The sequence below is a fragment of the Hippopotamus amphibius genome, chromosome 15 (genome assembly GCF_030028045.1).
Source record: "Hippopotamus amphibius kiboko isolate mHipAmp2 chromosome 15, mHipAmp2.hap2, whole genome shotgun sequence".
Taxonomy (NCBI): domain Eukaryota; kingdom Metazoa; phylum Chordata; class Mammalia; order Artiodactyla; family Hippopotamidae; genus Hippopotamus; species Hippopotamus amphibius.
In genome coordinates this window covers 16,260,137-16,285,094 of record NC_080200.1, presented here as the reverse complement: position 1 = coordinate 16,285,094, position 24,958 = coordinate 16,260,137, and the positions used below count along the sequence as shown (strand labels likewise).

At 53.3% G+C, this 24,958-nt stretch overlaps 1 protein-coding gene across 4 annotated transcripts in view; it reads right to left on the bottom strand.

The window, feature by feature from the left end:
• Nucleotides 1-2,940: 2,940 nt before the first annotated feature.
• Nucleotides 2,941-24,958, bottom strand: part of UNC13A (unc-13 homolog A) — a 61,656-nt gene continuing 39,638 nt past the window's right edge. The window contains exons 26-44 of one of the 4 annotated variants that reach the window (XM_057708969.1): nt 23,291-23,424; nt 22,025-22,110; nt 21,705-21,831; nt 20,937-21,033; nt 20,416-20,559; nt 19,451-19,534; nt 18,840-18,917; nt 18,496-18,584; nt 17,900-18,052; nt 16,785-16,908; nt 15,856-15,861; nt 14,249-14,287; nt 13,096-13,125; nt 11,621-11,677; nt 11,156-11,236; nt 10,108-10,255; nt 5,767-5,859; nt 4,895-5,054; nt 2,941-3,241 (exon numbers count right to left, since the gene is read on the bottom strand). In XM_057708969.1, coding sequence (XP_057564952.1) covers nt 2,941-3,241; nt 4,895-5,054; nt 5,767-5,859; nt 10,108-10,255; nt 11,156-11,236; nt 11,621-11,677; nt 13,096-13,125; nt 14,249-14,287; nt 15,856-15,861; nt 16,785-16,908; nt 17,900-18,052; nt 18,496-18,584; nt 18,840-18,917; nt 19,451-19,534; nt 20,416-20,559; nt 20,937-21,033; nt 21,705-21,831; nt 22,025-22,110; nt 23,291-23,424 — 2,031 coding nt within the window. The remainder of the gene's footprint in view (nt 3,242-4,894; nt 5,055-5,766; nt 5,860-10,107; nt 10,256-11,155; nt 11,237-11,620; nt 11,678-13,095; nt 13,126-14,248; nt 14,288-15,855; nt 15,862-16,784; nt 16,909-17,899; nt 18,053-18,495; nt 18,585-18,839; nt 18,918-19,450; nt 19,535-20,415; nt 20,560-20,936; nt 21,034-21,704; nt 21,832-22,024; nt 22,111-23,290; nt 23,425-24,958) is intronic. The other 3 variants (XM_057708970.1, XM_057708971.1, XM_057708972.1) reach the window with 3 other exon arrangements.

Sequence of the window (24,958 nt, the reverse complement as noted above, 5' to 3'; positions counted from 1 at the left end):
CTCCCTGCCATCCCCCTGTGCCCAGAGAGCCTTTCACAGACACCCCCAGCCCCACACATCAAAGACAGAGGCTGGGGAAGGGACAGACAAAGGAGAAGGGACAGAGGCTGGGGGAGTCCCGAGGGGTATCAGAGAAGGTTTTCTACATTAGGGAATATTTGTGATGAGTTTTGAGGAATGAGTAGGAGTTCGCTGGGGGAAAGAAGAGGGAGGAAATTCCAAAACAGTTCTAGCCTGGGAGTCAGAAAATGTCATTCAACAAAACTCCCTGCGGCTTCCTCCATGTGCCTGGGCCGGTGCTGGGGAACCCTACACACACACACACACACACACACACACACACACACACACGCCTTGACCAGAGAGCCTCCCAAGCAATCTTTTGGGAAATAACTTGGCTCTTTCCAGCAGAAGCTCAGCTCCCCCTTTTCCTGCCAGTCATCCAAAAAATCTTTCAGAACCCACCCCAGATCACAGATTACCTCCCCTTTGGGTGTTGCTGGTGTTCTCAACTCCAAGTCAACCACCCAGCCCACCTCCACCTCTTGGATGGTCTGAAGTTCAAATCTGCCTCTCAGTCCTTGTGACGGAGGCTCCAAGTTCCCCTCAAGCCACCTCCCAGCCTCTCCCCCACCATCCTGAATGAGAACTTTCAACCGAATCTCTGGTTCAGAACCTTCAGTCACTTCAACCTGCCTGAATTTAGGGGACACGCAAATACTTCCGGGTAAATTAGGAAATAGTGTCGCTTCCTCCAGACTCTTGTTCACGGATGGGGAAACCAGTACCATAAATACACAACACTCAACTTCCACATGGCCTCCTTAGAGATGCTCAATCCCTGGGCAGTGCACAACGGGGACATCTCTACCCAGGGACTCTGGGGCTCATCTAAGGCAGAGTTTTAAATATCAGTATATCCTCCAAAATCTTTCCAAGAATTAACTTCAGTGTCCTGAAAGCATTTTGTCCTCTCCTCTCACCCCCACCACATCAGTCCATTCTTCATGAGGCAGGCAGAGGGAGATTTCAAAATGTGAAATCCAGACTCTCCCCAGCTTTCAAATCTCCTGGCGCCTCCCAAGCCTCTTAGAGTAAAATGAAAACTCCTCAGGGCAGTGTACAAGGCCCCACCTGGTCTGATACCTCTGCAGGCTTCCCCAACCTCATCACCATCCCCTACCACCCCACTCGCTAGCTCAGTTCCAGCAACGCTGACCTGGCTATGCTTCAAGTCAGCCACCACCTAGCCTCTGCACCTGCTGTTCCCTCTGCCTGGAGCTCTTTTCTCTCCACTGAGTGCCTCCTTTCCACTTTTCACCTCTGCGAAAAGCCCTCCCTCACCTTCCCCATCTGATGTGGCCCCACCACTCCAGGAGCCCCGCTTACCCTCATCTCATCCCTTTGTTTTAATTTCTCCCTAGCACAGCACAATCCCGTATTTCTCATTCTGGCAGGAAAAAAAACCCATGGCATATACATGCTGGTCTAACGTGGAAAAGCAGATCCTGGGCAAAGACAAGCCACGCCAAACTTTCCCCAAATATTTCCCAAAATGCCTGTGTGCGCTAAAATGGGGAAGTTTGACTCTGGTCAAACGGCCCCAACAGCCCTGATGGAGGAAGAGATTCAGGAAGCTAAAGGCCTCACTTGGGGGTAAACTGTGGCCTGTGTGTTTGAACGTATGAATGAGAGTAAGCTCCCAGCAAGTTTGTATAGTTACACACACACACACACACACACACACACACACACCCCTAGAGATTCTGGTCTCTTTCTGTTCTTTCCTGACTGGAGCATTCTGGGGGAGGAAAAAGGGGTTGGGGCAGGGGACTGGGTCCAGGGAATCCCAAATCTTCACTCTTTTTTGGTGGGAGGTCAAGCGTTCTCAGGGTATCTCCCGCTGGGGTCCCACTGGCAAGGGCTGAGGGCAGAGGTTTTGCTTGGCAGCCAGAGGTGGGAGGGGGCACTGGGGGCCTTGGCCCAGGACCCCCATCCCTTTAAAGATTGGGGGAGGTCCCCTGAGGGGGGTTAGCAGCAATGGGGAGCTGTATCGGCTCATCCGATCTCAGCCCACCCTTCAATGGGGCACACAGGCCAAAGGAAAGGGGAAAAGGTGCGGCACTGGGACCCTCGGCATTGTCTCAAGCAGCTCTCTGGGCCTCAGTTTTGCCTTCTGTCAAATGGGTGGATTGAACTCTATGATATGAGGACTGGGTACGTGGGGGGAAAGGGGAGGCAAACCCCCATAGGGAAGTGGGGGCAGTGCAGGTGCCCCAGAGCCGTCCCCTTGGTCCCCAAGGGTTTGGGCGCCCGAGGGCGCATGTGCTTTTGAAACCCCATCCTGGCCCCCCCCCCCGCCCCCCTGTTTATTTTTTTTGCACAAACATCGACAGGGACTCTGGTCCACTCGGGGGGCCCACCAATGACCACCCTAGTCCCTCCAAGCCCCAGACCACCCCAGGGGGCGCTCCAGGAAGCCCTGCCCCTTGCCCAGGGCCCACCCCGGAGGGAGCTGAGAGTTCCATACTTGGCAAATTGGTCTTGGGCCCCAGGGGTTGGAGACCCATCTTATGGCTTTTCCAGATGGCAGGAGGCAGGGCCTCCTGGTACTACAGCCCGGGGACCTTGCCTCCTTATTAGGGGACGGGTTTTCCTCCCATCCCAGCTCTTAAGTTCCCCTAGATGCTGGGGGCATGGCCTCAAGTAGGGGGATGTGGCTTCTTCCTTCCTCGCGCCCTAGTGCGTGGCCTCCTGAGGGGGCGGGGCGCTGCCATTCACCTTTCCCCTGAGGGGAAACTCAATCAAGGGCGCGGCGGCAGCCGGCCCTCAGCACAGAGTCCGGGGACACCCGCCGCCTGGGAGGTCCCAGCCCGCGGGCACCGCCCCGCCCTGCACGCTCTGCGCAGGCGCAGTGGTGCCCGCCTGCCGCGCCCCGCGCTAGGGCGCAGGCGCGGCACCGCCTTCCTCGGCGGAGCGCGTGTCCGACTTGAGCTTGACGAACTCCTTGGCCACCTCGTCGTTGCTGCGTTGCGACAGGATGCGCAGCACCGTGAGGCCCGTGTCGTCCATGTGGATGCGGCGGCCAAGCGGCAGCCAGCAGGCGGCGCTCCCGCGCTGGACCAGCTCGCGCAGCTGCAGCACGGCCAGCCCCACCGTGCGGTCCTCGCGCGCGAAGCAGTAGTCCTTAACACACACCTGCAGCTCGTAGCACTCCGGGCCCGCGTCGGCGCTCAGCGTGCTGCGGGAGGCGGAGTGTGAGGGCAGGTCCCGCCCACTGACCAGCCACGCCCCTGCCGGTGACTCCGCCTCCCCACCGGGTCACGCCCCCACCCGGCATTCTGAGCTGGGCCACGCCCACATTGAGTGATCCTATTTTCATAACCTTCCACGACAGGCCGGGCTCCGCCCCTGCCCCAGATGTCCCGCCCCACGACGCCACGCCCACATCAGCAGACAGTTCCCAGCACTGTCCCTGCCAAGTCTCTCCTCCCTCCCTTCTCCCCCTCCTCACCCAAGGTCGCCCCCATCAAACTACTCCCAGCCCCAAGCCAAGCCACATCCCCACCCCAAGAGACCCTTCCCCCAGACTTCTCTGCCTAGGCCATGTTCCCACCCTGTGATACCAGCACCCACACCCTCAGCCGGCGGAGCTGCTGCCTCCACCACCCTACTCCAGATATGGCACCCAGGAGCCCCTTTACCAGGCTGCCATCTGAACCCCAGTTATCCCCTTGATGTGGCCCCTTCCCCATGCTCCCTAGCCTGCCCTTCTTACCCCCAAAGATGCTCTCCCCCTATAACCCTGCCCTGATGTCTCACCATAGTGACTACCCACTCCAGCACTCCTCCCCCTCCCGCAGGCTATGAAGTCCTGCCCTGATGCTGGGTAGTCAAGAACTCACTTCTTTCAGGCTACATCCACACCAATCCCTTGCATCCTTCTCAGGCTGCATTCCTAGCCCTCAACTACTTTGTCCCAACCTAGGAGACATCTGCCCCCTATTAGGCGGCGCTCTTTCTCTCAAGTATTGCTTCAGGTGACCTACTTCTTCAAAGCCCCCTGACCAAGAGCTCTCCCCTGACAGGACTGGCCAGGTCCCTCAGGGGCCCCCACCTATCCCCAGCTCTGATGCCCCCTTACCCCTCTGCACTCTGTCCCCCAAGAACACCCGCCAATGTTACCCCGCCCCAGTGAGGCTCACACCTGATCCAAAGCTCCTCCAACCCTCACCCCCGTCCCAGATAACCCCGCTGTATCAGACTTATTTATATTCCCCATAAAGCGTCTGCTCCGTTAGACCCCCGATGCCTCTAACCAACTATCACTCGCTCACTAGGAAGCTCCATCTGGATGTGACCCCAGTCCTACCCCATGACACAAATCCCCTGGACCAAGCCACATTCTGTTCTTGTCCCCCAGAGTAGACTCCTCCAGATGACCTGCCCCAATAGCCCTGACAAAGCTCACTGCTAACTCCAGGAGGTCCACACTTATGCCCCTCAGCCCCTCCCCCATAAGACTCTTGCCCCATCATGACCAACCACATCCCTTAAACAGACCAGAATCTCCAGCCCCAGCAGTGCCTCTGCCCAACATGCTCCTTCTGGCCAGACTTCTCCCCTTCATGAACACTCATCATGCTGTTATATCACACTCATTGCCCACCCCCAGCACCTGTCCGCCCCCCAAGGTGGTCACCTCCATCCCTTCACTGATGTCACTCCTGCACTAAGGTGCCTCCCTTCCCAGCATCCCCACCTAGGATGTGATCCCTCCTGTTTCCATCCCCAGGTACCATTGGCCCACCAGACATCCCTCCTGCCTAGTGGGCCCTGAGGTTCAAATAGCAGATGTCCCCTTGCCATGCTCCCCAAAGCATCCCAGACTTACAACTGGAAGCTCTCATTGTACTTTGGGGCCCAGCTGTTGTTCTTGGATTTGGTTGCAAACTTGCGTTTCTTGTCACTGAGCTGGGGCCCAATGATGTTGACCTCGATGAACGGCCGGAAGATGCCAGAAGTCTGCCACTTGAGGTCATTGGCAGCCACCACTGTTGGGGGAATTAGAAGGTAAGACTGGTTAGGGTTCCCCAGTACACAGCTGTGGTTTTCAAAGCCTGTCTGAAAGACTACATTTCCCAGCATGCTTCTGTAACTGTGTGGCCATATGACTAACTTCCAGCCAATGAGATGTAAGAGCAAGTGATGTGTACAGCTTCAGGTTGTGAAAGGCAGGGAGAATGCCCTAAACTTTCTCCATCCCCTAGCTACAGGCTGGGGTGTTGATGGGGGCCAAGTTCTTTGGGACTCTATGGAGGAAGAAAACACATTAGGGATAAAAGTACAACAAAAGATGTCAGGGGCCTGGATCTCCAGCATTGTGAAGCCTCCACATCAGTTCTGGGCTGTTTGTCCTTAGAGTCACCTCAGAGAAAAGCTCATTCTATCTATCTTATTTAAGCCACTGTTATTTTAGGCCTTGGCTAAAACAGCCCAATCTGTGTTCTAATTAGAAAATAAAAGCCAACAAAAGGAAAGCAGAGCTGAGAGAGAGAGAAAGTGGAATGAGTCCTATAACACTTTTTGTACTGCTTGATGCAGCTATGCCTGATGGTGGTTACTTCTGGAATTTTCAGTTTTATAAAAACTTTTTTTAAAATGAAAACATGTTTTCCTTCCTTAAGCCAGTTTGAGTTTGGTTTCTGTCTTAGAGCCTAGTGCATCCTGGCTGAGGCACTCTCCCTCCCACCTCAGGCTACTCACCTTTCACTGTGACCTTGTGTTCCCCAGTTCCTGGATGAGTGAAGAGCTCTACATGGACGGAAACTTCACCCACAGGGTCTTCCACACCCGAGCCTGGGTGGGGCAGGGGAGGATGCTTGGCATGAGCTTCATTCTTTCCCACCCACCAGAAAGGACCTGGACTGCCTCCCACCCACCACGTGCTGGTGGCACCAGGTCATCAGCCATGACAGGGTGGCACTGACGGTGGGCTGGGAAGATGGGTGATCTTAGGGAAGACAAGAACGCTGGGTTCTAGCCTTTCACTGCCTCACTGTGGGATCTCAGGCAGATCTCTTAACTTCTCTGAGCCTAATGTCCTTTTTCTCATTCCCTGTCATCAAACTCAGTCTTCATCTTCACACCATCTCGGCAGCATCTGACGCCCTGGCTTTCTGTGCCTCAGTTTCTCCTCTTGGCTGCAACAAGGACACACTCTCCAGGTTCTCATCCTACAGATTAGTCACGCCTTCTCACCCTCTTGTGCCATTTCCTCCTCCTCTGTTGACCTTCAAACTGTTGGGGCACCCTGCACCTCAGTCCTTAACCCCCTTTTTTATTTTCACTCCCTCCCTAAGTACTGGTACAGTGGAAAATCCTACCAGCTCTACCTTCAAAATACATCCAGAATCTGGCCCACGTCCTTGGCCTCCATCATGGTCCAGTCCCCATCAACCTTGAGGCTCCGTCTCACACTTCAGGTAGGGCTAAATGAACCATGGCTACCCAATCAGAGCACTCCCTGGCCATGGCTGCAGTGACTGGCTCAGGGATGGTCATGTGACCCAAGATAAGACAATAAGAGTTGTCCTTGAGCCAACAAGGCCAACCTGGAATATTGCAGTAGCCTCTTCTCTGTCTCCCTGTACCCTCCTCTCAGCTTCTTTCAATACTCCAGCTAGAGAAATCCTAAGTCAGATTACGTCCCTCCTCTACTCAAAATCCTCCCATGGCTCCTATCTCACTCTGAAATAATCAGTCCTTTTTGTGACCTGCAGTGTCACTCCTCATATGTCCTCACTATTACCTCTCCTGCCTCACTTCCCTCCACTCTTACCCTCTCCAGCTCTGCTCTAGCCTCACAGGCTTCCTCACTGCTCCTCCAACACACTGTGATAATGTGACCCAGAACCCTCAGTTCTCCTCAAGTGACAGCTTGTAGAGACATCTTTTATTTTCCCTGCCATTCCTTTTCCAATAGACCATCTCAAGTTTCCATTGAGAAATGGTCCTACCTCACCTCAGATCTTTGTGGCTCCATCTCACACTTCAGGTATGGCTAAAGGAACCATGGCTGCCCAATCAGAGAACTCCCTGGCCATGACTGCAATGATTGGTTCGGGGATGGTCATGTGACCCAAGCTGGGCCAATAGGAAAAGGCCCTGGGACTTTTGCTGTAACTCTTAGGAAAGTCTCTCTCTGGTTAAGCTGGCAAGGCTGACTCTGCCCAATGAGGGGAGAGTCTACCTCACAGAGGTCTCAATAGAGACCAATGACCAATGGCATTGTTGGTGATTCTAGATCCAGCCATTTTGATGCCAAATCAATCCCTAATCTTTCAGTTATAGCCTCACAACTTCGCTAGTCTGCCTGAGTCAGGGTAAGGTACACTTCAGTTTCTGGCCACCACAAGCATCCTGATTCATTGGTTCTGATGGGGATCATTGAAGGAGCAGTTCAAAAGCTTCTGTCCCCATCCCTCCCTCTGTGGCTCTTGGGAAGGGCATCCTGTGGGGCCTGGGGACCTGTGACCACCAGCACCCCCACCAGTCCCCTTCCCTGCCCCTCACGAAGCTCCCCACACCTGGAGCACCCCATGCATGGGGGGAGGAACAGGGAGGAAAGTCAAGGGTGGGGGTGGGGAAGGAGAACGGGTCAGTCCAAGGCTGATGGGGTTACCTGGCTCTAGGCGGGAAGTGACCGAGGCTCAGGGGACAGAGGGGCCTGAAGACCCCCATTGCCCCAGTATTGGGGTGTGCACCCCCTCATCTTCGCTGCCCACCCCAGGCTGCCTTCCTTGTCATCTCAGGCTCCCACCCCGCTTCCCCCAACCAGTCACATGCTCAGCCTCACCCCCCCCCACCCCCAGGCTGATGCCTCACAGCAAGCTCAATCCGGGCCAGACTGAGGGGTGCCAGGGGAGAGTCGGAGAGTGGTGGGTGGGGTGAGGGGTCAGATCATAGCCAAAGCTAGTAAGAAGGGGGAGGGGGGCAGTGCTGGGCGCCCCCGTCCCGTGGTTTGCTGGCTCCAAGGGGAAGGGTCTTTCCTGGGCTTCTCTGGGCTTGCCCCAACCCCACCCTCGCTCCCCAAGTCCCGGGCCCCCCTACAGGGGAAGGTTCCTTGGGCAAGGGGCTTAATCTCCTTTGAGACTCAGCTTCCTCATCTATGGAATGATGGGCGCCCTGTGGGGTGACTGGGAGGAATGTTTTCGAGAATCACTGAGAAATGCTTGGCACAAGGGCTGACTCAGAGTTAGAGCCTGAAAAATGTTGGTTTTTCTATGCTTGGAAAAGTGACATCAATAATCATCATCACCAAAATAATAATGATAATAATAAAACAAGCAACGATTGTTGCCAGCTAGTACATGTCAGGAACGGTTCTAAATTTAATTCATCTAATCCTAAAAATAATCCTATGAATTAGGGTCCTGGACTGTTCCCATTTTAGAGATGAGAAAACTGAGGCTCAGGGAGGCAGCCGGTTGCCAGAGGCGCCCAGCCACGGAGTGGCAGAGCTGGAATCTGAGCCCACTCCTAACCGGGCAGGTGCCTGTCTGGGGTGGGGGTGGGGGACCCGGGATCTGGTTGAAGAGAAGCACCTAGGGAGAAACGGATTCCGACTCGAATCGCTTCTCCCTCCCCATGTGGAACCAGCAAGCCGTCCTTCCCCCTTGTCCGCCTAGGCCCCCCCCCCCCCCGCCCCCCGCAGCCAGTCGGGTCTGGGCGGGGCCCCGCAGGCCTGGGAGACGGAAGGACGGGCCTTTTACTAGCCGGGCCGGGAGGGGCGCAGGCACCGGGCACCGGGTGCGGGCGGGCGGGCGGCGGGAGCACGTACCCTTCTCAGGATAAATGTCTTCACTAAGGGTAAACCTAGTCCCTTTTCCACCATGGACTAATCACGGGGTGGGGGGGAGGTGCAGAAAGGAGGGAAGGGAGGAGTGGTGGGGGAGAGAGACGAGCGAGCGAGAGGCGAGGATGGAGGGCGAGTGTGCGTGGCGGGGAGCAGGGTAGGCGCGGAGATGGGGCGGCGAGTGAGAGGGAGGAGAAACAAGAGAGAGAGAAACGTCAGCTGCAGACGGACAGACAGACAGCCTCCCGCTCGGGGGGGTGGGCGGTGGGGGACATCAGGGACACTAAAAGCAGCAGCGTTGGCTGGGCACGAAGCTGAGCGCGGAGGCCCGATGCCCAAGGAGGGCCCTAAGCCCTGGGCTTACTCGGGGAGGGGGGAAGGGGGCCGCTGGTGGCCGCAGGGTTTAGCTCGCCTCACCCCGGCCTCCTCTTCCACTGCCGGAACTAAACCTGGGTCAGCGGCCAAACTTCTCTCCCTTGTCTGCACTCTTAGGGCCAACTTTGAAAAGGGGGGTCCCCCGTGAGGGGAACTAGGACCCTGGAGTCCTGCCCCCCCAGCCCCAGCTGCTGTGTGCGAACTCAGAGAGGGACAGGAGACAGAGGCAAGAGAAGAGAGAGAGAAAGAGAGAATCTGAGAAATGAGAACTCCCTCTCCGTCCTCGCCCTCCAGGTCGGGGTCCTTCCCATCTCCGGGGCTGTCATTCCTTAGCCCCGGACAGTACAGAGGTCCCTCCCCCGGGTACCTTCAACCATTCCTCCAGAGGTCCCTCCCTGGGAGCTGCCAATCATTCCTTGGCTGCATGATATCAGAGATCCCGCCCCTGCCAGAGCTGTCAATCACTCCTTAGTCACCGCCGTCACAGGTTCCTCCCCCAGAGCTGTCAACCACTCCCTGGAACCAGGGCGGCGAGGTCCCGCCCCTAAGAGCTGTCAATCACTCCCTGGTCCTTGCCGTCAGAGATCCCGCCGCACGGCTTTCAATCACGTCCTGACCCCGTGACGTCATGGATTTCCCCAGGAGATGTCATCCCCTCCTGGCCCAATGACGTCATAGGTCCCGCCCCTACGAGCTGTAGATCACTCGTTGGCCTGGTGACATCATGGAGCTCAGGTGTGCCCCGGAGCTGTCAATTCGGCCCCGGACCCATGACATCACAGAGGAGGTGAGTCAAAGGCGGCGGCCTCACAGCGTTGGGGCTCAGCTGTTCCTGGGGGCGGGGATTGTCATCGTGTCAACCAGTGGCTCCTTACCCTGGGCCGACTGCGTCTGCACGAATGTCTTGATGAGCAGGTCGGTGGCCTGCGTGTAGAGGGACAGGGCGTAGCGCAGGGACTGCAGATCTGGACTCTTTTCCAGGAAGGTTTTCTTGAGGCCCACGCCACCCGCATGGAAGTATTGCTGTGGGGAACAGGGTGGAGATAGGTAAGGGTGGAGATAGGTAAGGCTGGCGCGGCCCCCTACCCTCCCATCGGGCTGGGCAACCCCAACGGCCCCTCCCCGACTCCACTGCCCTCTGCTGTGATATGCTGTGACAGGGCGGGTCTTCAAAACACCTAGGTCCTGCTATTCCCCCACCTCCACCCCTGCCCCAAACCCACCAGTGGGCTCCCAGCACCCTCAGAATAACATCCATGCCTTGCACCGCTCCCAGCCTTCTTTCCAAAAGTCTTCCCTAGGACATACCTGCCTCAGGGACTTTGCACTTACTATGCTCAGGGGCAGGAAGGTCCTTCCAGCCCCCACCCCCACTTCCTATTTTCCCATGGCTGGCTTCCAGTTTTTCTCTGATTAAGGTTTCAAGAAGTTTTCCTTAACCATCCTACCTTAGTATGTGGCCAACCCTATTTTGCTGTAATTCTCCATTTCAACAAAACTTTCCTTCAGAGCATTGTCACACTTTTTATTTCATGGAGACCACAGCCCCTTTCATGTCTTCATGTCCTTGCATGGGCTGGTTCCTTGCCTGGAATGCTGTTGCTTTGCCTTGTGAATTTCAAATCCCACCTCTCACATGCCTTCTAATCCAGAAAGCCCTTCCTGCCCCCTCCCTGGGCTCTCCCATCCTTTCCTGTAGCCTGTCCTGACCCCACAGGGCTGGGGATGTCTGCATCCAGCTGACATCCAACCTGGGGCTCCTCGAGTCCTTGCCATCAGCCAGCCTGGCGCTGACATAGAAGGGTCATCAGGAGCTGTTTATAAATGGAATGAATTAAGGTGGGTTCGAGCCTAGGTTCATGTCCACACCAGCCACACCCTCTGCCTGCCCCATCTGGGATGGGCAGGGGTGTGGCCTCTCACCTTGATAGTGTCCAGCGCCAGCTCAACAACTGCACACTGCTTCGGGGTCAAGCTCTTGGCTTCTTCTCGTACCATGTGGTCCTGGATGGATGGAGAGAGGGGCCAGGTGAGCAGAGCCAACTCTGCCTTGGGGATCTGCCTGTCTATGGGTCTCATCCTTGCTAAACTCCTAGGAGCTGGATAGTGGGTCTGTCTTTTCATCAGTGTGTTCCTGGTGCCTAGCTTGTGGCTGGCACACAGCAGGTGCTCAATAAATAGTTGTTGAATAAATTATTGTACTCTTGATCAAGCTGTATCTGAAGCCGAACCCTGCACCCCTTTCTAATACACCAAGCAAATAAATTGTGCTTAAGCAAGTCTGAGTACGGTTTCTGTCCTTTGAGCCTGCAAAGCATGCCACTATTCTGGGACCTCTTCCCTAGGAAGCCTCCCACCCCAATCGCCTGCCCCCACCCCTGGTCTCACCTTGAGTTTAGATAGCTGACCCAGCTCCTTGGCTGCATTGAAGATCATCTGGGTTCCCTGTAGGTAACAACAGTCATAACCCAGGTGAGGGCGGGGTCCTCCTGCCCAGTGCCCAAGCCCCCACTGATACCCCAGCCCTGGACGCCATCTTGGTTCTTGTCCAAAGGTTCTGGGCAGGTCAATGGTTGTGTCCTGGGGACAGGGGTCTGGAGCCCCCCAGGAAGTGCTGAGAAGGAGATGGTGACCTTGTCCCCAGAAATCTCAGTCCTGTGGGGTTCTACCCATCCTCCCACCTCTATCATGCCCCCAGGTTTGTGGGACAGAGAAGAAAACAGAGAGCAGGCTGTGAGGGGCAGGGGGAGGGGGGAGCCCAAGATGGTGTTTGTGGGTATGGGCGGGGCTTGCCAGCCCCAAGTCTCGGAACCTCGAGAAAACCGTGGGATGGACTATGGTGAAACCCACCACCCACCATGGGCCCATTCCCTCTGTAGGAGAATTTCCTCAGTAATCTGTGGGGGCTGTTAATCTGACCTTTTAAAGGAAGAATCCTCCCCCTCAACACACACCTCAGTACCCATCCCCCACTCCGCCCCAACACAAGCATCAGCAAGATGACATCCTGGTTATGGCTCCGATGAGCTGGGTAGGCCTGGGTTCAAATCCCAGCTCTGCTGTGTGGCCCTGGGCAAGTCGTTAACCTCTCTGAGCCTCAGTTTTCCCATCCTGATGGGGGAAATCGTATTCAATCGTTGGTTTAGCTGGGATTAAACATGTCTTTGTTTAATGTTCATGGTCCTTATCACGTGGTGTCAAGGTCACAGGCAGTGCTAGAGGAGACGGAGTCCTGGCCTAGAAGCCACATGTCCTGCCTCCTCCATCACTATGCTGGGTGCCCTGAGGCATGTCCCTGGCCCTTTCTGGGCCTCAGTTTCCTCCCCTGGCTAAAAGGGGCACCTACACTAGCTTAGGGGATGACAGTGGTAGGGGGAGCTGAGTATCAGTGAGGTTATGTGTCCTGGATTGCTGGATCCTGGGGTGGTCTGGGGACCCCGAACAGGGCTAGACAGGGAGGAGGGCCATTTACTGCTGGGATGTTTGGAATCACGTTGATGCTTTTCCAAGCTGGCCAGTGCAATCTGGTCACCCTGCCACTACTGGTATTATTATTATCATTCTGGCTGTTGCTACTCTTCTTATTCCTTGTCTGTGATTCCCCGAGGCTGTCACAAGGCACAGTTACTCGGGAGCCCAGCCTGGGCCTCAGTTTCCCCTGCCGCACCCTCCTCCCCACCTGCCAGCCTCCCCTCGCCACCCCTCACGAGCAAGCCAGACAGACAAAGGAAGAAGAGACCAACAGACAGGGTCACAGTACACCCCCAGACGGCACAGATCACAGAGGTGGAAAGAGGCACGGGGTGGGGTGGGGGGTAGGGGTTGGGGTGGGAGCCAGACAGACAGTGAGAGGCCAGTCTTACATCTGAGTGGCTTGGCAATTTCACCCTGCCCTGTGGAGAGAATCAGGCGAAGGTCAGAGTTTGGGTGGCTGCTGGGAGGATATTCAGTGGGACTTCCCTGCCCCCTCAAAACACAGCCCACAAGCTCCCTCCCAGGTTCTGGGTCTAATGCTGGACTCCCTCCCCAGCTAGGCACCTTCCCTTGTCCCCTGGTGGGGACCTGGGGCCAGACTACAGACTGTCAGGAGGCTAGAATCAGCCCATCACCAGGGGACAGGTGCCCAATCCCACAGTCAGCTTGCCCCAAGATGGGGTGTCTTGGGGAGGGGAAAGAAGAGACGGCTCAGAGTCTCTCCTCCCTCAACTCCCAAGACCTTACCCCAGTAGGCCTGGCTTAAAAGAAACGTACTAACAGGTATCACAAGTTCACTCAACACACAGACATACACCCAGGCACATCCATGGGTATGCAGAACATTTACGCACACACACACCTCTCCCCCAATCAACACACAAAGACACACATGTGCAGAAGAACTCAAAAGCTAAATACACGTGCACTACTAAACACTTGCACGCATGTGCACAATTACACACATAAACCCACACACTCTCTGCCCCCACAGGGATGTATATACACGTATATGGTGCCTGACATATTGAATGTGCCCCCAAAGGGCTGGATGAGTGAGTTGGGAAGTCCTACAACCCATGCTCATGAAGTGGAGACCCCACTTGTGTGCACACAGGCACGATAGCTCCTGTATGAGTGCACAGCAAGGGCAACTGTTCATGTGTTGCCACAGCTCCCATCTCCTTACAACGAACACCCATTACAACAAACAAAACATGTCTCAGTCCTGGGCAGTTGTCCAGTGTCTGGGCTCTTCTTGAAGCCACAGACTTCAGCTGATCCCAGGGCTGGGATAAGCCCTTTGGGTATTGTCGTGAGTGGGCAGGAGCTGTTTGTGTACAAACATGCACAAACTCCAAGCCATGTCCCTAGAGAATCACTTTGTCTCTGACTTCTGTTTTTGTGGGACTTGGTTAGGATACCCTCCTCCAACCCATGACCCCCAGCTGACCTTCCTGCCCATGCAAATGGACACACACATACACACACACACCCAGACACCAGAGCTTGGGACCTCAGCGCAGCTGAGGCCCACATTACCTTTTCTAATCCCTTGCCATGTTTTCTCAAGAGGGTGCCCTGCAGAGACAATGTCACAGGGTGATCAACCTAGCAAGCTGTGTGAGATGGGAACCCAGGGTGACAACACATACTCTTGGGGACAGGAAATAAAGGGTATCTACACCGTACAGAGGGCTGGTGAGAGGGTTGCTGGGGGGATTGTGTGTGTGCCTTAATGACTGACTCTTAAAAAGTGCAAGAGAGTCAGAGAGACAGGAAAGAGAAAGAGACAGAGAGAAGGAGAAGGAGAAATACAGAGCCAGAGAGATAGAGAGAGAAGTTGCTGCCCAAATATAATCCATTTACATTTACTGTACATATGAGGCTCTTGGTTCTTGAGTCAACAGGAAATAGACTCTATATTCAGACAGACCTGAATTTGAATGCTGATTCTGGCATATATTTACTATGTGGCTTGGAGCAAGTGACTCCTCTCTGAGCCTCAGCTTTCCTCATCTGCAAAATGGGAATAATAACATCCATCTCACTCAAAGGGTTGTCACGAAGGTGAGCTGAAACAATAGCTATGAGGTCTGGAATACAGGAAATCCTCAATCAGTGTGAATTTCCTTGGCTCTCTACCCACAAATGCATGGTCTGTAGTTGGGTACGCTGCCACCATGTGGTTGCAGCCAGACTGAAGCCACAAGAAGTGAGATGAGCACTTGCAAACTTTTGACAAGGTGAAATCTTGTAACAGCCTTGTCTTGCCCACAAAAGAGGACTCTAAAATGGTTTTAACTGATCTCTGCCTTCCTATGTGTCTATATACTACCACCACCATCAATAATATTAACTCTAATTTAGCAAGCACTGCTTCAGTCTGTCACTGAGTGGAGCACTTTAATGCATCATCCTATTTGGTTCTCACAACAACCCTTAGAGAGCTGCTACAATTAACCTCTTTTTCCAGACAGGGAAATGGAGGTTGGGAGGTGAAGTGACTTCCCAAGGTCACAGAGAGAATGACTGGGCTGAGATTTGACGCCAAGTCTGCCTAACACCAAGGAGTCACAACGTCATCCCCCACCTGGGTGCCTGGGTGTGTATCTGGGATTCTTGTGTGTTAGTATGTGTGGTGGGAGTGGGATGAGCAAGGGTGGTGGTGGGGTCTGCGTTGATCAGCTGTATGGAAGAGGGTGGTGACGGCCTGTATTTTGGGCGGCTACTAACACTTCAGGGTCCAAAAGAGTAGGTCAGAGGAGCTCCATTGACTTTGAACTTCCTTCTAGCTTCGGGGACCCAGACCCCTGGTGGCATCTGAGCATGGGAGTAAGGGTGAATTCTAACTAAAGGATGTGGGCAGATGTGAAGGTGCTGGGCCCCGATTTGGGGAGGCGGGAGGACCAGCCTCAGTACTTATAATTGCGTGGGGTGGTGGGCGTGGCCTCCCTCCCGGCCCCGCCCCTCCCCATGCCCCACCCCAGACAGACACAGGCACATCTAGACGGGAGGTGGGACAGTGGGTGGGGGGGCCAGTGGGTGAGGAGGGAGGGGGCACTGGGTGGGGGGTGCAGTCACGCGGTGGGCCGAGTCCAGACACAGAGCGGAAGGACAGACAGACGGACAGAGGGGCCTCTACTTACGATCATCTGTCAGCCGTGATGGGGGCGGGGCGGTGAGGGAGGGGGGAATAAGTCACCATGAGTGTCCAGGGAGGCCAAGGAAGGGGCAGAGACGGCACCGAGGGGCAGACCCCGTGCCCCAGCCCAGCCCAGCCTGGAGGGAGGTCCGGGGCCACCCCCACCATCATTGCCTCTAGGCTGCCCCCGCCCACTCCCCCAAGCCTCTCTCATCCACCCAGGAACGTCCTCCCACTCTGTGTTGTGCCATCAACCACGTGCCTTCACTGCCCTGAGGCCCCCGACACCTCCCCCGAGGAACCCATGCCCAGCCACACCCCTGGGCCCCCCCACCCCATCCCGGTGGATCACCATCTCTGGGCTGTTCCCAGAAGAGTCCCAGAGGCACGGTCCTGGTCTCTGGATGACCACTGACCACTGCTTGACCTCTACGAACTTGGGTGCTCTCCAGAACCTCTGGCTGACCTCCTGAAGCTCTCTGTTCTATTGGTCTCTGATCTTCGAAATCTGGGTATCTTCTCTCCTTGTCTCTTGAATGACCTCCAGGGCCCCCTGATGAACCCACTGACCCCAATACCCTCTGTAAGCCATGGGTGGCCTTGATCTCCAGGCTGACCTCTCTGTTTTCTGGGTGACCTCTGACCTTTGAATAATCTCTTGACCCACATGTGACCTCGCTGTCCCCTAAACATCTCTTTGACCTTTAAATAACTGACCCCTGAATGACCTCTTTGACCCTTCAATGACTTTTGACCCACGTGTGACCTCTCTGACTTTTGACTGGCCCCACTGACCTCAGGTGGCTTCTACACCCTCAGATGTCCCTCGTGCCTGGATGACCTCTAAGCCCCCAATGACTTTGGCGCCAAGCTCTCAGGGCTCCCTCAGAGGAGGGAGCCCAGGTGTCCCCTCTGGCCCCCTGCGGGCCTCACCGTCTGGTCAGTGAGGGGTGGCAGGACGATGGTCTTCTCCATGGTGTTCATGACCAGCTTCCATAACTCCTTCAGCACCCGCTTCAGCACCGTCTTCTCACAGATTTTGGCAAAGAGAGTCAGGCTGGGGGCAAGGGACAGGTCTGAGAGAGGACCCAGGTGGCCCTAACCTGAGCAGCTCCACCCCCTCAATACATGTGCAAGGTGGGGAGGCAGTCCATGGACATGCAAGAGGATGCAGAGCCTGCACAGGGACCCTGGGTGGTCTGATGCGGCTACGATGCTTGATGCATGGGGAGAAGAGTGAACGGTGGCTGGGTCAGCAGGGGCCAGACTTGGAAGGGGCCTCAAAGTCTAGGAGGAAGGCCTGGGCCTTAGCATGAGTGGGGGACCATGGAGTGTTCAAGAGAAAAGAGACACAGCCAGACTTTCCTATTTGAAAGAACAGAGTGGGGGATGAACTGGAATAGGAAGGAGACCAGGGACTATGAGGGGGGAGAGGAAGGGAATGGTAGGAAAGGGAACAGCTTTGAGAGGGAAAACAACAAAGAGTTCATGATTGGCTCTATGGGGCTGAAAGAGGGCAATCCACCATGATCCTTCCAACAACTGACCCACCCATCCACCAAACCATCCTGCCCCCAACCTTCTTTAATTCTTCCTCCATCACATTTCCCTACCTTCCTTCTTTCCCTCCTTCCATCCTCCCACCTATACATCCATCCACCCATCCTCCAAAGAGTTATTCACCCATCCAAATGTTCACCCAACTCCCCATCCATCCATCTATCCACCCATCCATCCATCATTTTACCCATATACCCTCCATCTAACTTTCTTACCATTTATCTTTTAATCTACCCATCCATCTGCCCACCCATCCCCCATGTCATTTACCATCCATTCCTCCATACAAATATTTACCCCCAATCCTTCCAATCATTAACCCACTCATCTTTCCATCCGTTCATGCCTCCACTCACCCACCCGTCCAAAGCATTCAGCCACCACCCAGCAAACACACCCTGAGTATCCTCTCCAGGCCAGCCCCCAGGTTTCCAAGGCCCCACCCCGGAGCCCTCCCTGGCAGACTCGGTCCACCCAGCCGGGCTCACTTGCTGTCCAGCAGGTCCATGATGGGCTGCAATACATTGTCAGCATCCTGGGCCACGCTGCTGCAGGCACTGGCTGGCACATTGCCTGTGCCTTTCACCTGGCTAAGGATGTCACCCATCTGCTTGACACAATCCTCAATGTGTGGCTGGAAGCTGGGGACACAGAGCGGAGAAGCTCAGATCAGACTCTCCGGGCCTCGGGATGAAGGGCAGGATGAGGCTGATCTGTGGACCTTTTATCACCCGCATTGGGGGAGCCATGGCATATAACAGCCAGGGTGGGATTTAATAGCAGAATTGGGCATCAGGCTAAGATATTTACCTGTGTTTGCTTATTTCATCACACGGTCCGACTCAGGTACTACTGTTATCATCATGCCTACTTTACAGATGGGTAAACTAAGATTCAGAGAGGTTAAACAACTTACCCAAGGCCACACAGCTAGGAAGCAATGACGCCTGGGTTGAACTCAATTTCATCTGACTCCTAGCCCGAGATCTTTACCACTACATCTGCTGAGTCTCCAGATGCCCCAGGCCCAGAGGTCTGGGGGCTGTCCCCTCCCTTCTGCTCCCAGCCCTGGTGATGCCCCCACCTGGTAGCAAACACCCGGCTGAGCTCATCCAAGACGTTGTTGAGTTTCACCTGTAGCTCCTTCAAGATGTCACTGGCCTCAGCATCCAGCTGAGGAGGGAGAAGGGACATCAGATCAGGTTCATAGGGCATCCACAGGAATGGGGCTTTTTGCCAACCAACCCGGGGAAAGGGATCCAACCCAGGGAAAGGAATGCCCAGGGGCTGGAGAGGAGATGGAGGCCAAGACAGTTAAGCCGCTTGCTTGGGTGTGACAGAGTAGCCGAGGTGGAATTCATCAGGTATGAGCTCTGGGGCCTGCAGGGACACCAGGCATGATGACGACCCCACCTGGCCCTGCCTCACCTCCTTGCCTCCCATGGCTTCGAACATCTTCTCTAGCTGAACTCTCAGCTGCTGAGTGTTGTTCATAAGGATGCAGGGCTGGGGATGGGAAGAGAACAGACGGTCAGGGCTCAGGACCTCTCCCCAGAGTCTCCCCTCCCCCCACTGCCAGGGACCTCGGACGGTCACAGGGCCTGAATCTGGAGGAAGCTGGGGTCCCATAGGGTCATCTGAGAATGGAAGACAGCGTTTGGGATCATATTTCTGGGAGTGTTGGGGAGGGTGTCTCTAGGAACCAACAGGGCAAAGGAGGACTTCCCCTTGGGTGGGCTGGACCTCTGGGAGTAGCAGGAAGGGGAGTTCTTATCACACACCAGTATTCTTCTACATGGGCTCAAAACTTTACAAGCTCACATACAGACACCCTGAAGGCTTCAACTGCAACAACCAGACGATGACACACTGAAGGCATGTCCCCTCACCTCCTGATCCCCCCAGACTCACACAGTCAGATACAAAGACACACACAGTTGGACACGCATGCAGACACAGGTATCAGAGCCCAGGGAAGGATGCTCTGGGGGTACAGAATGGGGTTAGGGGAAAACACGACAGGGACCCCCGCAGGTCACCACTTTCTCCTTCTCCTTGGAGCAGTAGGAGGCAAAGTCCTTGGAGATGATGTCCGCATACTGGAGGAGCACATTACTGATAGTCTGGGGAGGACACAGAGGGTGGGTGAGACAAGGAGTTGGGGTTAGACAGGCCCAACAAGAGCCATAAATGAGATCAGGGATGAACCTGAACCCCTATTAGCACCTAAAATGGACCACTGGGCTGGGCAAATTCTCCACCCAGGATGACCATCAAGACCAAGGGGAGACACGACCAGATGAAGATGGTTATTCTACAGTGACCCAGCTCTTTTTGTTTTTTTAGGAGCAACCCAACAATCATATCAACCCAGCCCCAAGCACAAGCATAACTCGGTCGCAAATGGAATTCTAATTCTTATCTGCAGTCCTCAACTTCACCCCAGGTTCAAGTCAACCCAACTGAACCTCAACCCCAGTCCAATGGTTCCAACCTTCAAACTCACCCCAAAACCCACTCACATGCTACATAAATCCCAACATTCACTCCAACCTCAATGCCTGATGGAATCCCAGTCCTAATAGTAACCCTAAAACTAACCCCAACCTCAACCCCATCCCTAACCCTGACCCCAGCTCCGAATTCAACTCCGACTTTAACGACGACCCTGATCTCAACCTCAACCTGCAACTCAGCCTCAGCCCAAACCCTGACCCCAAGTTAAACTCCAATCTCAATGACATCCCTAGCCCTAACCTTAACCCAAACCTCAACCTCAAATCCCAACCTCAAACTTCAACTGTAACTCCAATCACTATGGCATGACCAACTCCAACTCTGACCTCAACCCCTACCTTAATACCAGTGATATCACCAACCCCAACCTTAACCTCAATTCCAATCTCAACACAAACCTTGACCATGACCTCAATACGAACCTCAACTCCAACCCCAACTTTGACCCTATTTCATCCCCCACCTGGACCCCATCCACACTCCGAACCTTGGCAAAGCGCCTCATATAGTGCCCCACGATCTGGGGGTCAGGACACTCAAGCTTCTTGATGATCTCAAAGCTCTGATTGAGCTGGGAGAAGACATCCACCACGGAGCAGGAGAACAGGGCATGCTCTGAAGTCTGTTGGAACTGCATTGGGAGGGAGGACAGGAGGGAGGAAAGAGGTCAGAGCCAGACAGTCCCCAGAGCCCACCCCTCCTGCTCTCCACGTGGAGAGCCAGAGACCAAATGCCCTGGGATGACAGTGAGATGGAGAATGTGCAAGGTGGACTTAGAGCCAAGACATAGAGGTAGAGGCAGGAGGAGGGATTAGGCTTGATAAACTCTCATTCATTTGTTGGATGAACAAAAGACCATCAACACTGTGAACAAGGCAAAGATGGTGGACACCTTTTGGAGACTGGCCTCATCCCGAGGGCATTTTTGCCCCCAAATTGGATCCCAATGGACCCTGGAGGTAGTGAGGCCATCGTGGGCAGACTGGGAGCTTGCATCAGCCTTCTCACCCCATCCTTCTTGTCTCGCTCCAGGGCTCCATGCAAGAAATCTCGGGACACTTCCTCATTCTCGTCCAGCCACTGGATGACAAAGGGCTCAAACCACCTGAAATGGAGAGCCAAGATGAGGCCCTGCCACCTCTTGTCCCCTTAACCCTCTACTCAAATGCACCCTGTGGCCTGGGTGGTCACTGCCCAGCTCCCCTCGTGCACCAGGCCTTGGCTGCTTCACCCTTGAAATGGACTGAGTGGCCATTGTCAGAGCAAGGCCCAGACATGCGGGAATCCTGGTTGATAAACTGCCCTTGGGCAAGTGGGTTTATTCTTCGAGATCCTGATACAGCACACAGTGGGTCCTCGGTGTACAGTGACCATCCTCCCACTCTCCAACACAGCCTGAGAGTCAGACATCCCAAGTTCAAATCCCGGCTCCATCACTAACTGCACATCACCTTGGGCAAATCCTTCAGCATTTTATCTTCTATTTCCTAATTCACAAAATGGGAATGATAACACTCCCGTCTCATAGAATTGGCGAAAGGATTAAATGAGAAAAGACAAGTGGGACTGCTCAGCACAGTTCCTGGTGCTTGTAATTATTAACTGTCTGGCTATTGGAGTCCATAGTCCAATGGCCGAGAGTGAAGAACACTGGGTTTGTACCCCACCTGTGCTTCTGATGCCCAGGGAACTCTGAGGGGGTCAACTCTCCCACCCTGGGCTCAGTCTAGCTGTCAGTGCTACAGTTCTGGCTTGTGTCCAGGGCAGGGGACTTACGCAGGATACTCGGGCACTCGGTCCTTAAAGGCAGGAAGCTCTGCCACATATTCATTGTAGAGCCATTTGACCTTGAAGTGGAGGTTCATGTAGTCGGCGCTCTTGCACAGGCGATGCTTATCGTGCTCTGGTGGGGGAAGCAAGGGGGCAGCTTAGCCGGGAGGGTCTGCCACTCTCCGTCTTGGTAGTGCCCAGCCTGGCCTTCACTGATGTCTGACCTCAGGTATGAGGGTCCAGGGCATACGCAGCCTTAGAGGGGACACTGAAGCACAGCTGTCTGCTCTAGCCAGGCTGGGAGACGTGGGGGTGGGGAGACTCACCCTCCATTGCATATTTCATATCCTGGGCAAACAGGTTCCACATCACTTCGGCGCTGATTTTACCCACGTTCAGTTCCTGGGGAAACCTGGTGAAAGTCATGAAAGTATGAGACCTTGGCAGACAGACGTCAGATGGCACAGGACGCTTTGACCTTCCCAGCCCCAGAGGGTAGATCGGAACAGGCAAGGGGTCTGGATTCAAGTTCACCCATAGCTACTGACTTGCTGAGTGACTCTGCACTGAGGCCCTGCTTCTCTCTGAGCCTCCACCTACCCATCCCCCAATTCATTAACCCACTCATCCATCTAGCTACCCATCCATTCACCCACCCATCTGTCTATTCACCCATCTGTCCATCTCTCCATCCATCCATTCCTGCATTCATTCCTTTATCCACCCACCCATCCTTCCACCAATCTATCCATCCACTCACCTATTAATCCATCTGTTTATCCATCCATTCATCCATCTGTCCATCCATCCATCTACTCATCCACCTAGCCATTCGTCCACCTGTTCATCTATCCAGCTCTTCACCCATCCATCTCCATTCATCTGTCCATCCATCCATTCATCCATCCATCTATCCTTTGGTCCATCCATCCAAAATCCCTGATCTTAACTCAAATCTAAGTAACCTAGAGATGTTGGCACCCCAGAGACAGGAGCCTTTCTATCACTCACCTCAGGGAACAATAAAACACAACAGCTCATTCAGCTAACACAGATGAAACTTCTACAGATGTAAAGCCACAAACCAAAACTGGGCACACATTCACACACAATGACATGATACACAACATTGCACATTAAAGTACATTCCACAACTGTACATAAATAACAATTAAACCCATAGACCACAACTATACACAGAATGATATATACACATGTAAGAGATAATGTGATGTACATGCAAAACATTTAGTAGAGTATCTAACACATAGTAAATACTCCAGCAACACTATATATTGTTATTTATGAACCTACAGACATATAAAATTATATACACATGTACACACTGTCACACAAATCAACACATACAAAATACATGTCTAATTAGACCAGTGATTGCATACACACACACAATTTTGTTTGGTTTTGCAAATTAGGCCATATTTCATCCATGTACAACCACACCCACAACTGCCCCCACATACGTAACATTTCATATATCATTAGATATGAGTACCTTTACACACAAGACACAAAACTGGGACACACATTCATGATGAACTCCAGATCATTAACTAAGACTCAGAACTCACTGGTTGAGGCAGGGAGTGTAGGAATTCTTGTCTTCCTCAATGATGGACACTATGAGAGTGATCAGCTTGGACCAGAAGTCAAGGTTCTTGATGCTGGGGCCCTGTTCCTCTGGGGGAACTTCCCCCTTCTTGGCCTGGAAAGAACAGGGGGGATGTTGGCCACAAAGGGTCCAGGGGTGGGGAGCTCAGACTGTTCATTACTGAGGGGTAGGAGGTTCGTGAGAAAGGGCCCTATTAACACATGTATGGTTCAGGTGGGAGGTCTGCATGAAAAGGAAGTAAACGTATGCAAAGTGGCCCCAACAGAGCTCATGTCCACACAGCTCAAGGAAGCTTAATTAGACTCAGCTCATAAAACTGAATGGAACTGAATTTAGCTGAACAAACTCAAGCCCACTAAACCAAACAGAACTGAAATGCAAATCGGGACCACTTAGCTTAACAGATAGCAGTTCTCAGAGTTAATTCAGCGGAACTGGGCCAATTACATGGAATGAGTAGAATTAAACTTAACTGGATTGAATTAAACTCAAATGAACCCAATTGGATTGAACCTAATCAGCTTGTCCAAGATCAACATCAATCTAAATCAAAATAATGGAAATAAATCAACTGGAACTCAACCCAATCCAACATAATCTAATTCAACTCAACTCAAGTCAATCCAATCCAACTCCATCTACTTATCTCAGCCTAACATACTCAGGCCACTTCAATCCAACTTTAGTCAATCAATGGAAATGAAAATAGCTAAACTCAACTGAAATAAGTCCAACTCAACCAAACTCAATTGAACTCAACTGTACCTAATCCGACAACCTAGCTCATCCTAACTCAAGCCAACGCAACCCAGTCAAGAACAACTTCAACTCAAGTAAACTGAATGGAAATGAATAAATTTTTACTCAGTTAAACTCAACTCAATCCAGCTTGGTGATGCTCACTAATTAGTCTAGAGCAGTTTTAACTTGTCAAGTGAACAGAAATAAATAGATATAAACTCATCATAGCTGAATTAAACCCAACACAATTTAATCCACTTCATCTCAACCCAGTTCAATTGAGTGACTTGATTTCAACTCAAGTCAGTGAATGTAAATAAACAGAATGAAATAAAATTGAACTGAATTCAGCCTGTTATCTCCTATCGGAAGCCCAAGTTGGGGTAGCGGCTCAGCTTTCACAGCCTCTTGCAAGTCCTCCATTCCAGTGTTAATCACCCTGGGTTGTAAATTTCCGACTTATACATTTCCCCCTCCTAACAGAGTATAAGCTCCTTGAAACCTTATTAACAATCCTGGGACATTATATGTGTTGAAAGATCTCAAATAGAGTTCAAGACTGAACTCAAGAAATTCAATTCAACTCAACATTTATGGAACAGGGATTCTATTCCAGGCACACTATATTATGCCAGACTCAACTAAGTTTAACTAAAACCAAATTTACTGAGCTCCTACTGCATACAAGGTACTAAGCACATAACTACATTTTATTTAAAGCTTGTATCTCATTGAATCCCCTCCTCAATCCTTAAATATGACCCCATTTTACAGGGGGAGATACTGAGGTTAAGAACAGTTAAATCACTTGTGAAGGGCCAGATCTGGGACATGGACCAGGGTCTTGTTGCAGTCCCCTAGTCCCTTCTGCCTCATCTTGGGTCCT